The 13,931-nt window shown below is 38.4% G+C and overlaps 1 protein-coding gene across 7 annotated transcripts in view; it reads left to right on the top strand.

The window, feature by feature from the left end:
- LOC134348058 (limbic system-associated membrane protein-like) overlaps positions 1-13,931 on the top strand; it is a 2,069,602-nt gene that overhangs the window by 2,041,927 nt on the left and 13,744 nt on the right. For 3 of the 7 annotated variants that reach the window (XM_063050863.1, XM_063050862.1, XM_063050860.1), the window contains one exon: positions 2,006-2,114. The exons of the other annotated variants lie outside the window; for them this stretch is intronic. In XM_063050863.1, the coding sequence (XP_062906933.1) occupies positions 2,006-2,114 (109 nt within the window). The remainder of the gene's footprint in view (positions 1-2,005; positions 2,115-13,931) is intronic. 7 annotated transcript variants of the gene reach the window in all.

Genomic DNA, 13,931 nt, shown 5'->3' with positions numbered 1-13,931 from the left:
TAAACCTACTCCATGATCAGACTAACACTTCTTCCTATGCAGCCCATAATCTTTCATTTCTCTTACATCTAAATGCCTTTCTAAGATTCTCTTAAAAGTCCCTAATGTACTGCCACCCCAGCAGTGCGCTCCATGTACGCACCACTCTGTGAAATACCTAGCTCCCACATAACCATCTGGGCACCATGGTGGAGTAGTAGTTAGCACAATTTTTTACAGCACCAATGATTGGAGTACAATTCCTGCTACTGTCTACAAAGGGTTTGTATGTTGTCCCCATGAACCCATGACCTCTGGTTTCCCCCCATATTCCAAAGACATATGGATTAGGGTTACTAAGTTTGTCAGCATGCTATGTTGGTGCTAGAATGATAGTGATATTTGTGGTCTGCTTTCAGCAGCACATATATGGACTGTGTTGCCCATTGACACAAACAATAGTGTATGTTTAGGTGTACACAGGACAAATAAATCTAATCTTTATCTTTATCGTTGAACTTGCCTCCTGTCATCTTAACTGGATGTGTTCTCGTATTGGTCGTTGCCACGTTGGGAAAAAGTGGCTGGCTGTCCACTTTATCTGTGCCTCTTCTAGTCTTTTATCACCCTAAAGAGGAATGCCCAGCTTGCTCAACCATTCCTGGTAAATATCCTGTGCATCCTCTCAAAAGCTTCCACATCCTTCCAATGATTAGGCAATCTGAACTGAAAACAATATTCCAAGTGAGGTCTAACCAGAGTTTTATAGAGCTGCAATATTATTCCAAGGCTCTTGAACTCCGTTTCCCAGCTATTGAAGGCCAGCACACAAAATGCTTTCATAACCATCCTGTAAACTTGCATGGCAACTTTGAGGGATCCTGTTGTGACTTTTTTACACCACTATCCTGTCTCAGTGGGACAAACCTACCTGGAACCCCATGCAAGTGTTATGTACTTCCCTGAGAACATCCATTCCCAATTTATGCTCCCATGTGCTGCCTAATACCATAGTAAATAGCCTTCCCCCAATTAAGCATTTTCCCATATTGTTTGCTCTTATCCTTGTCTATAGCTACGCTAAAGGTCAGAGACATATCTCGTTTAAATTTTTGCTCTAAGTTTAATGCTGCTGTGCCAGTACTGGTGAGATGCATTGTACTATGTGCAAGATGATTTATAAGCTAATCTTTTATCATACAGCTATAGTTTTTTCCTGGTCTTGCTTCACAGTTTACCTGTAGAACTGTTGCTGGGGTATTGGTTAACTCATGGAGATGCACTCTGCTGCATTCCCATTAACTCTTCTTTCTTTAGAAGCTAAGGACAATGGCATAAAACATAGCCATGTGTTTGCGTCAAATAAATACGTGTGTAGTGGAACATACTATAAGATGTCATCTTACATCTTCATTGTGTTAGTGGTAACATGACACTCTTGTTAATGTGTCTGATATTTCTAGATTTCCACTTCCCCTTAGAAGGAGACCATTTTAGTCCACTGAGTATTTGCCAACCCACAGACTAAACCAAACCCCTCTAATCCTTCTAGTAACTGATTCTCCCCACGTTCCCATTAATTCATCCCACCCTCCCCCTTCCCCACTTTTTATATAACCAGCCTGCCTGTAAGCTAGTCTTATTATTTCAGGAGTAATAATGCATCAATGTTACTCCAAAGAGGTTTTAGTCAATTATTACCTATTAACCTAGCAATCTGCACATCATCAGGCTATGGGAAAGAATTGCACCACCTAGAGGAACCCCATATGGTAATAGTGTAATGTGCAAGCTCTGAAACCAGCACCAATGATCAGGATTAAACCTAAGTCATTAGGAGCCGTGAGGCAGCAGCTATGCCACTGTGCAGTCATCTCATTCACTTCATATAGGCAGAAAGTCAGGTCACTTCCATAATGGACTTTCAGACTTTGAGACTTTTTTGTCATCAATAATGTTAAAACATTGGTCGATAGAAAACTTCAGGTTTGCTATTGCAATTTTACTTGTTTTTTTTTGTCATTAGTAATGTTGAAACATTGGTTGATGGAGAACTTTAAGTTTGTTGTTGAAGGAACATATCCAATTGTGCAGCAGATTATGTGTGCAGGCTCTTCGGAGAACAGCAAACAATGGTAAGTAAAACAAATCTTCTGGCAGCTCGGAGCATTCTCAACTGCCACTGTGAAAAGCCTCCCAACTCTTGGTCCCAAATAAATTGCTGTGTTGGCCGAGGCCTGTTTTCACCATACAGACCTCAAATGTAAAGTCATCGAGGATCAGGAACGATCTCCTTGGCAGGTGAAAGCCATAGTCTGTTTATCTAGTTGCTATTCTACCTTGCCATGCTTGAGTGGTTTTGTATTTCTTTCTTTCCTTCCTTATTTTTCCCTTGGATCATGCTCAGCCCACCATGGTAGCAATGTTCTGTGGTAGTTATACTAGCAGAATCATCATAATCCCAAGTCAATCCTGTCCTAAGCAAAATTTGTTTCTATGTTATTTTCAGATAATTAATTAATTTCATATACTTTCTCAGCTTAATTATTAATGCCACAGACCTCATTTATTTTCATACAGGAACTAATGCACACATGATATCAAAGGGGGTATTTTATTGTCTTTGTTCACTTCAGCACTGTTTTGAAGCAATTCTCTCTTTCCTTCACACAATTTATACTTTCCTTCATCTCGTCATTATATAGAGACAAACTGCCCTTAGGTTCCAATTAGAATGGACTACTGGGGAAGGGGAGAATTCAAAATATATAGTTGCCTCTTCTGTATCCTCTTAATAGTGTCTGAACAACATTGTTAGCTTGTGAGCTAGTACTTGACTGTTTTACTCATGCAGCTGTATCTTTACAAGCTAACGTGTACACAGCAAATTAGTTGGTGGAATACAGAACCTGTTAATATTCTTGTTCGCAGTCACCATCGGCACTGCTTAGTATTTTAGGGTATGTGTACAGGAGAAGAGTACAGTCTCTACCTTCTTGAAAGTTAAGAGATTCAGAATGAATATCATACACAGTCTAATAGACCACATGTGATGTCTGAATGGGTCTCTGGGAATTATGTTATTATTCAGCACAACCTACTCTGTTTAGAATCATTCAGATCACTTACCACCAGTCTTAGAACATCCAACATGATGAATTGCGTATTTTAGGAAATATGTGGCGTAAAGCAGAATAACTCTTGTTAGATGCAATTAAGTTTGAAAGTGAAATATTTCGTAATGTTACTTCCTGTAATTAATAAAGGAGAAGCAAGGGCAAATCCAGTTTCTTGAAAAAGCTGTGGAAACTGAAACTGCAGCAACTTCTCCCAATAAAAACAAGGTAACTCTCAATTAAAATGCAGTGAATTGAGGATAACTGCATATTAATTATATGTATATTCTTGGATTTTAACCTGAAAGTGACATCTGTGCATCTGAGGCAAGAACAGCGGTGCTGATGATGTTATGATACTAGAAAAACACAGAAGAGGCATTTTCTCAAATTCAACTGCAGGCTCCTTCAAATGGAGTTCCCAATGATATTCTGAAAGCCTTCTGAACATGAAACATGATTCTTTGCTGAAGGTTACAAGAGAAGATTTAAGATTTCCATACAGAAGAGTCAAGGAGAACAAAATAATTGTTACTTCGGATTCAATGTAGCACAAAAAAAGCACAATAATAAAAAAAGAACACAATAAATATAAATAAATAAGATATGTTGTACACTTAGACAGATTGTATGTACATAAAGTGATGCTAGGTTCAGGATTGTGTACATAAGGTGACTTTGAAAGGAAAGTATAAGGTGGTGGGGTGGATTAGTGAGTGGAAGTGTTGATCAGCCTTACTGCTTGGGGAAAATAACTACTTTTGAATCTGGTGATCGTGGTGTGGATGCTACATAGCTTCCTACCTGATGGGAGTGGGACAAACAGCCCATGAGCACGGTGAGTGGGACCCTTCATGATATTGTTGACCTTTTACTGTCACCTTTTTGTACATATGTCCTTGGTGGCAGGTAGGCTGGTGCTAGTGATGCATTGAGCAGTTTTTAACTAGCTCGTCCTGTGATAGAGCCAATGCCTAGTACAGCTCTATTCAGTTTCCCTTGACACAAAGATGTATTGGTGAGTTTTATTAATAGCACTGAGACAGCACATGATAGAGAGTGGAGGAAAGGAAGAGGGGACTGTGCCTGAACCAAATTATGGTGTATTGGTGGGGTAGGAGAGGTGGAGGGAACCATGCTGAACTTTTTGATTGTAGAAAGCTTTACTTCTAATTTCAAAGGGAATCATATAATGGCATATGAAGCCATTAGAGAGCAGACAAATAAGTCAGCTCATGGTAACTGGAGGGTTTGAAATGATTTACATGAATCATTTTAGTTCAGACTGGAATGAACTCAGATCCCACTTGGGAATATATAGGAATCTAACTGACTGTGATTTCCTGTGTCCCCTGGAAGTTAGACCCACTTGTTCATGTCATATAGACATACACATATAAAAATTGTTTTCAAGAAATTTATTCAGGCTTCAATCATTTCTGGGTATCTCGGAAATTGGCCCAGGCAATCACGTACTTAATTTACCTCAGCAAGTTAGAAGTTCAGTCACAAATCTCTTGATATTGGAAGTAAAATATCAAATAAACAAGTATCATTTTTGCTAAATCCATTGGGTTTAAAGGCAAGCTGATTGCTAAGGAGTTTGACAGCTCCAATCTTACCAGCAGAAATAAGTTTTGCTGACATTGTCAAAGTAATGCAGGAACATATAGAACCAAAGCCATTGTTTATTGCAGAATGCTTTAGTTTTCATTAGCAGAATCAAAAGGAAGGAGAGTCCATTTCAGCATGTGGCTGAACTGAAGAGATTGACTGAGCACTGTCAGTGCTGGGCTTAATGATGCTCTATGAGATACTTTAGTTTGTGGAATCTTACGAGGAAGCATTCAAAATCAGCTCCTAACTGAAGCACAACTTACATTTAAATGAGCAGTTGAAACGACTTTGTCAAAGGAAACAGCAGACGGAGATGCAATTGAGTTGCAGTCAGGAATGAAGATGTGTGTGAATAAAATTGCAATGTCAAACAGAAACTGGCCTATCCAAACAAATAGTGTTTCTGTTGTGGCAGGGGTTCACATACACCAGATCAATGCAGATTTAAGGGTGAAACATGCAGAAAATGCAACAAAGTAGCACACATACAAAGAACATTTTTGGCAGACAAAAATAAATGGACTGCACAGAGAGGAGAAAAAGCTGAGTCGAGCTGCAGTTTCAAAAACAGCACTGATCTGCTTGCTACTGATGAAAAATCTGATAATAATGAGAGTGACACAGGACTGGTGCACTTGAGATTGTGTTCAAAAACTAGCAATAGACAAGCAGTATGGCTTAGACCAGAAGTGAATGGAAAATGAATTAAAGAGAATTAGACAATGAGTTTGAACGTCATTTGAATAATACTAAACTGAGGCCTGCAGATATCTAACTAAGAACTTATACTGGAGAGAAGATAACTCCTGTGGGAACGTCACTCGTGACAGTGAAATACAACAACCAAAAGACCACATTGAGCTTGCGTGTGGTAAAAGTAGGAGGACCAGTATTGTGGGGACATAATTGGCTGAGCCAACTACAAATTGATTGGAGAGCCATTCACAATTTGCATGCCGCATCCCTTGCCATCTGAAAGTGAATTAAGAAAGGTACTGAATGATGTCACAGCAGTGTTCAAGAATGGCATTGGAAATTTCAAACATATTGGAAGTAAATAGTGTTATATCATCCCAGCAGAGAGTGAGAGTTGGAGGAGCTACATGTCAGTCATCTAGGTGTGGTTAAAATAGTGTCCTTATACCATCCATGATAAAGTAGCCAGTGAGGTAGATCACATGGACGCTGAAGGAATTCTTTCCAAGGTTGAGTGGAGCCCATGGCCAATGCCAGTGACTTCTGTAGCCCAGAAGAATGGGTCTGCCAGGACCTGTGGTGAATTTAAGGTTACCATCTACCCAGTATTGAAACTAGATCAATTACCTCTGCCTAGGATACAGGATACCTTTGCAAACCTTTCTGGAGGAACGCACTTCAGCAAAGTGGATTTACTTGAGGCCAACTTACATATGGAGATGAAAGAAGTGCCCAGAGTGTTGCTTGACGTAAACACTCACAGAGGGCTCACTGTGATAGGCTTATTTTTGGAGTAGTATCTGCACCTACACTCTGACAGAAAGGTATGGACCACATGCTGCAAGACTACGCAGGCACTCTGTTACCTGGATAACATCATTGTTACTGGAAAGGATGACAAAGAACATTTCCAAAACCTCAAGACAGTGTTAAAAAGATTAGAAGGACATAGGCTCAGAGCACAATGTGACAATTATGAATTATTTAAACCAAAGGTTTGTCCAGAGTCTAAAGAACACACTGCAAGCAATGTCAGCAGAAAACACTACACTGACACTATATCAGAAGCTTCCTAATTTCCTCTTTGTATATCACAATACAGCATACACCACAACCAACAACCCACCAGCTATGTTGTTCTTAGGTCATACCTTGCGTTCATGTTTGGATCTGGTCAAGCTCAATCTTAGACAGAGTATGCAGGACAAACAGCCGATGTAGATTGAAGGCTCCTCAAATGAGTAGGTTTGATGTTTCACTCCTTTACAAGCAATCCTAGCAAGGGACTACAGAGGTGATCAAAAGTAGGTACTCAGCAAGATTCCACAAAAGTAAAAAAATCCTCCACAGATATTGAATCTTTAGACCTGAATGGGAAAACTAAAAATTTATGATGCTGTGGGTGTTTGTATAGTAGTTGTATTATATAGTATACTGTGTATATAGTGAGATGCATTCTGTATTGAATTGGAGTTTATAGCTAAACAGGGAGGAGTGTTGCACTTTTACTGTTTAAGTCATATTTGAGTGATCTTATGTGTGTATGTGTATATGTTAATTAAGCATTCTTTGTTTAAATAATTCATTATGAATTATATGTATAAATACGTGAATTGAATACCTCATGATGCTACCACGTAATAAGTGCATGCACCTCACTTAAAGTAAACACAAAGTTAGACTCACGTCATGGACCCATTGAATTAGTTTAATGTTTTGAAGTTACAAAACATAGTAAACTGAGTAACAAATTATGTATTTAAATGAATACAAAATGAATTAGAATATTATCGGTACTACTACAGTACTATAAAACTGTATTAGTTTTTAAATAGTCATTGATAGAGGATACCACATTCACAAGAAAATCTGCATGCTGGGTATCTAAAGAAACACACACAAAATCTGGAGGAACTCAGGTCAGACAGCATCTATGGAAAGGAATAAACAGTTAATGTTTCAGGCCAAGACTCTTCATCATGACTAGATAAAAGGATGAGATATGTTTTACTCTGACCTCTAATCTTTCTTTCCAGTCCTAATGAAGGGTCTCAGTCTAAACCATCGACTGATTATTCCTCTCCTTAGATGCTGCCTAACCTGCTGAGTTCCTCCTGCAATTTGTGAGGATACTCCATTCTTTTGTTTGATTGTTAATTAATAAAATCACTGTAGGCCCCAAGTGCAGATAATTGACTACCTTCATACTATGCTATTAATGACTGCATTCTCCAAATCATCATTTTCATTGTAGCATTCAAGATGATTGTTGATACCATCAAATTATTTGTAATTCCTAACTCATTGAAGTAGTGAGATAGTTTCATTTTCACTCCTGGACGTTTGAAGTATCTCCAAACCTGAATGCTTGAGACTGCCGTGAGCAAACCAGTTTTGAATTGTCTTACTCCTTATTTCTCAGCAAATGCCAGCGACAAAAAGCCATTGCTTTTTGAATACAATTGCATGAAGCTCTTTAAAAACTGTTTGCTCTAAGTACGGTATAGTGTCTCTAACAACCACAAAAGTGCACGTATCTGATGCTAGTTAGAAGCTTTTCATCAACTGTCTCCTTCCCTAGTTGAGCAGCATATAGTTCCAAATAATCAAAAAGAATCCTGACTCTTTTCTCAATTAGATTTTGTTCTTTCAGAGTTGTCCCAAATCAGTGGCTTCCCTGATTAACTAATGCCCAATTAACTGGAATCTATTATATATCTAACCCAAAGATATTGTTCTGTTTTTATTATTGCTATGGGAATCATGAACCATGTATTAACAAACAAGAGAAAATCTGCAGATGCCGGAAATCTGAACAACACACACAAAACGCTGAAGGAACTCAGCAGGTCAGGCAGCATCTATGGAAAAAAGTACCGTCGATGTTTCAGGCCAAAACCCTTTGGCAGGACTGGAGGAAAAACACTGACGAGTAGATTTAAAAGGTAGGGGGAGGGAAGAGAGAACCACCAGGTGATGTGAAACCTGGAAACCTGGAACAATATATTAACATTCTGATTTCCTGGACAATGGAATCTTCTTTCCATTTTTGTGTCTAGAACATCTAAACAGAACATTCTAACGAATAAGGCTGTTCGTTAATGCTCATGGGCAGGAATCAAGTGTGGCAAAATGGAGGGGGACTAATTCCCAGAAGTGGAAGAGGCATCTTCTTGAAAATTATTTGTTTTAGTTTCTTGATGGAAAACAAGAAAAATAGATGATTGGAACTCCTGTCCCTCTGATTGCCTCTTTCCCGATTGCTAGGCCCTTCATGTCAGAGACCAGTGCTTCAGTGCATCTAACTAGAAGCTTGCTGCTAGCTGTCATTTTGCATATGTCTGCTGGTTTGTGATGAGTAGTTAGGACTCAGAAAAAAAAGAAATTAGGTACTTTTCCTCAGAAATAATTCCGTTCCTGTGACGCATGTGATGTAAAGCTGACTGGTGTATGAAGGCAGGTTGCAAGGTAACAGTGATTTCTTCAAAAAGAGCAATGAACCAGCATACCTGTTGTTGTAACACTGCTGTTAGATATATTCCTGTGAAAACAGCTTGATACAGCTCAACAAGATCTGAAGAATTCAAATGACGAATTCTGCCCACTGGTTGGACTCTGCTGAAGGCACTGGTGCAAGATTCAAGAAATGATGAGAGGACAAAGGAAATAGTGAGCATGAATGCAGGGAAGTAATTCAAAACAAAAAAAAATCTATTCCAAAAAAAGGGAGGGGAAAAAACTAAACAGACTAAATTTGTTGTGTTGTTGTAACTCTGGATCTAAAAACCAGCAGGCCTTGAAATTGGACTCATTCCTGTTCGATTTTTTTTATGTATAAAGTGCATATAAAAGTCATTTAGCACATGCTTTAATGCAGTCACCTCAGGACTGGTTGAAATCTTACCTGCCAGTAAATTGGGCGACAGGTATTTCACTTGGGGCAGTTATCACTTTTAAACTGGTGTGACTTTAACTCCATTTTTCACCTACTGACAAACAAAGAACAGACCCACATTAAGTCACAAGCCAATAGTGAATGAAAGGCTATTTACTGGAACATTGACATCCTGTTGTACCTATGATTCGTTAATGCAGCAGGTCAGTTATGTATGCAAGCCCCGGTAGCAATTCCACTTGCAGGAATTGGTCACTTGTGTCTTGGGAATAGATACAGGGTGTTTGGGAGACAACAAGTGGCTAGTAATGGGGAATGCAAGTTCTCCATACACCATGGGCTAACAACTTCTTCCCGCCACCCCCCGACCCACACCCTGACACATCCTAGCACCCATCTAAAGATTCCCCTTCTCTCCATGGCAGCCCGTGTCACTGTTGCTTTCTTAGAGTGCGCACTCTGAAAATCTGACAACATCCCATGATTACTAGTGGCAATGGCCCAAGCAGTTGTGATATGAACAGGTACCAAAATGGAAGAGAGCTGTCTTAATGAACTTTTAAAAGTAAATTTTAGAATATCATTGGGGTTCCCTGACTGCATGTTTCCTTTTTGGTATACAATTTATGGGTGAAATCCAATTCCTTGGCAAGAGAATTCAGTTGCTATTAAAAATGAGTCAAATATTACTTCCACTTAATGAGAAAGTAGAAACTTGAATGTGGCTGATGATTTAGTTTCAGAGCAGAAATTGGGAGAAGAGTAAATGAATTGAATATAAGAATAAAATAATATGAATTTTTTGATTTAATGTATGTTCTACGTATTACCATTTGCTTTTCACAAGTAACAAGTTTTGAATGATTTATCATGCAAAATAAATTGCTGGGGTATTATAGTTCAACTGTTTTTTTTTACTTTACACTTCAGCATGTAGAGCATCCGTTTTGTGCTCAGCGGTTAAACTGTTCCTCACTATGCCACCACAGTACTAGTCTCATTTTTACATGGAGTACTCAGAGTACAGTGAAATGCAGTACATTTTTCATGATTTACAGACAACCGTTCATTTTTTCACAAACCATCTATTCTTGATTCCTAAAATACAATATCTTTTTTTTCTACCAGCATTTTAGGTGTTTTTGTACACTCACATAAATAGCTGATTTTAATCAAATTTATCATTTATACTTAATTTAAAGGCCAAAGAATTGCAAGAAAAAAAATTCAGTGCAAATCTTAGCATAAGGGTTTTTGGAAAATGTCATGGTCATGTAGGCTATAGTAAAATTCAGGATGTATCAAAGGCGTAATGAATATGAAAGTCATCAAGGACAATGAGGCAATTACATAAGATATTTTTACATTGCTTTATGTGTAAGTATGATAACATCCCTTTAAAAAATGTTGCGATGGCAATAACCTTGCCCAATTAGTTGTGGCATTGAGGTAAATTCTTTTGAATAGATTGATGATGGGATAGTTTTCAGCACAGAGGAAAGACAATCAACTGTCACATGACAAATGCATGAAGATAAAGTTACCTCATTGTGTTATGTCGTCGTGGAAACTAAAGTTTCATCATTGCAGATCAATGGCAAGTTATTTACTATGTGTTTGACAAAATTGCTTTTCCCTAATAAACGTAACATAACAAACTAATTTTCTCAAATAAATCAGTCTTTGAAACTGTTAGCTGATTCTTCTTTAGGCAGCTATTGATTATTGCTTTGTGCTGAATTTCTTCTCTGAATAATGTAATGAAATATTAAAATCCTGATGAGAAATTGTATTTATTTTATTCCAGAGTAATTATCAACCGTACTCTGATATAAATGTGTTTTAAGGCAAAAAGACATTTTAATTATTTCCTACTACAAGATTAGCTCATTTGTATCTTCTGCACAAAGAGAGGAATGCTTTAACTATTGGAATTCATTGATTTGCATTTTCAGGTTACAGGTACAAGTTCCATTTCCAATGTTCTCTTCTGGCAATTCAACAAACCTGGTGTTTGATTATCCTATAGGAAACTGAGTATCACTGCACAATCTACAGAGTTTGTTGTCACAGGCAGCTGTGGAGGCTAGTCATTGGGTATACAGTATTTAAGGGGAGGTAGATAGATTCTTGATTAATCAGGGCATGAAGGGATATGGGGAGTAGACAGGAGATTGGGGTTGAGGTCCATGATGAAATAGTGGAGCAAACTAAACGGGCCAAATTCTGCTCCTATATCTTACGGTATTATAATTCTTTACTTATTTCCTTTGAGTGAATTTCTAAGCTATGCTCTTGATTTTTGATACATCTTTTCAAGCGGTAATTATAATAACTGGTTGGGCTTTGCCTAGTTTTCAAATATCTTCTTTTATTTATTTTCTGAAAAGCATTTTAGAGAAATTTGATGGTGTTTGCTTTAGCAATGTTTATACTGGCAGATTATAGATTTTAATTTCCATTCTTATAAAAACATGCATCTAAGGAGAGCTGCATAGCTATTCCACAAATATACATTGTACATGGAGAACAAAATCTCCTGATACTGGCATTGCATTGCTTTATGGGATAGATGTAAATATTTTCAATAGATAGTCATTATCCATATGACTTGTTGCCAAAGGCAATGACTAAAGTTTATTTTTAAATGTATCAGCTGAACAAATGCAACTGTGTTTGAATATTCTTCAATCACTGGGCATAAAGTCCAAGCCAAGAAGGGATTAAAGCAATGTTATTGCAGCTGCTGATATGATTATTCTTTATGGAGACTTGGAAAATGATTGAATTTGGAATTTGGAAAATTACTGAACTTGAACCATGTTGTCCATGCTCGAATTTTGAACTCATAACGCTTCTTTACAATTAGATCCAATATAGTTTTTAATCTAATTCTCAGTGATAATGAGCAGCTTAAAACATTCAAGTGTATCACAATGGCAATTTGAAAATAATTCAGACATTATGTACCAACTCAGCTTAGCCTATTATGTTGAGAAGGTGGTTTCTTGGATCAACCAAGGGCCTTCACATTCACATTAATTAGTACAACTGCAAATTTGTCGAAGCAAACACTGGAAGACTGCTCAGAAATGAAAAGTGAGTTTCCTGCTTTATAAAGAAAACTGATTAACTTGATATTACTGTATTGTTGCTTTAAGATTGGGTGGACTTCTTTGCTTGTTCTCATTCAGAGTGGCCATTGAATGCAAAGCTGGGGGAAGTAATCATGCATTTAGCGTCATGGAGCATGACAGGAGAGAAAAAGGATCATTGGTCCATCTAGTCCATGCCGAACCATTAATCTGTCTAGTTCCATCGACATGCCCCTGGACCATAGCCCTCCATACCCTTCTCATCCATGTACCTATCAAATTCCTCATAAATTTTGAAATCAAACTTCTATCACCTACTTGTTCTGGCAGCTCATTCCACAGTCTCATCACCCTCTGAGTGAAGAAATTCCCCCTTATGTTCCTCTTAAACATTTCACCTTTCACCCTTAACACATGACCTCCAGTTAAAGCATCACCCATCCTCAGCGGAATAAGCCTGCTTGCATTTACTCTATCTATACCCCTCATAATTTTGTATAACCCCATCAAATCTCCCCTCAATACTCCATATTCTTGGGAATAAAGTCCTCGCATATTCAACCTTTCCTTCTAACTCAGTTCCCCAGTTTCCTGCAATATCCTCATAAATTGACTCTGTACTCTTTCAATCTTATTAATATCTTTCCTATAGGTAGGTGACCAAAACTGCACACAATACTCCAAATTAGGCCTCATCAATGTCTTATATAATTTCAACAAATCATCCCATCTGCTGCACTGAATGCATTGATTTATGAAGGCCAACATGCCAAAAGCTTTCTTTATGACCCTATCTACCTGTGATGCCCCTTTCAACCAACAATGGATCTGTATTCCCACGTCCCTCTGTTCTACCACACTGCTGAGAGCCCTGCCACTCACTGTGTAAGACCTACCCTGGTTGACCTTGCTAAGGTGCAACACCTCATACTTGTCTGCATTAAATCCCATCTCCCAATTTCATTTATTTATGTATTTAGTGAATCAGCATGGAACTGGCCCTTCCAACCCCTCGAGCCATACCGCCCAGCAACCCCTGGCAACCATTGATTTAACCCTAAACTAATCTCAGAACAATTTACAATGACCAGTTAACCTAGCCGGTACGTCTTTGGACTGTGGGAGGGAACCAGAGGACCCAGAGGGAAAAGCACACATTTCACGGGGAGGACACACGGAGACTCCTTACAGAGGATGTCAAGTTTGAACTCTGAATTCCAACACCCTGAACGATAATAGCGTTGGGCTAAATAGTATGCAAGCATGGTGCCCAGTTCAGCCCACTTTTCCAGATGGGCCAGATCCCACTGCAAGTTTTGATTGCCTTGCATCCCAGTCTCGGTACCATGCACAAATCTGCTGATCTGGCTTACAACATTATCATCCAGATCACTGATATAGATGACAAACAACAACTTGGACAGCACTTAAATTATGAGATGTATCCATTGAACTGTGCTGCATAAGATTGCCAAGATGCCTGGAAAATTAAATTAAACTTATCTGCCTATCCTACAATATTCCTTGCGTTGA

This window comes from Mobula hypostoma, chromosome 6 (assembly GCF_963921235.1).
Source record: "Mobula hypostoma chromosome 6, sMobHyp1.1, whole genome shotgun sequence".
Taxonomy (NCBI): domain Eukaryota; kingdom Metazoa; phylum Chordata; class Chondrichthyes; order Myliobatiformes; family Myliobatidae; genus Mobula; species Mobula hypostoma.
Note: the sequence above shows the minus strand (reverse complement) of the source record. Positions and strands in the feature narration are given on the sequence as shown.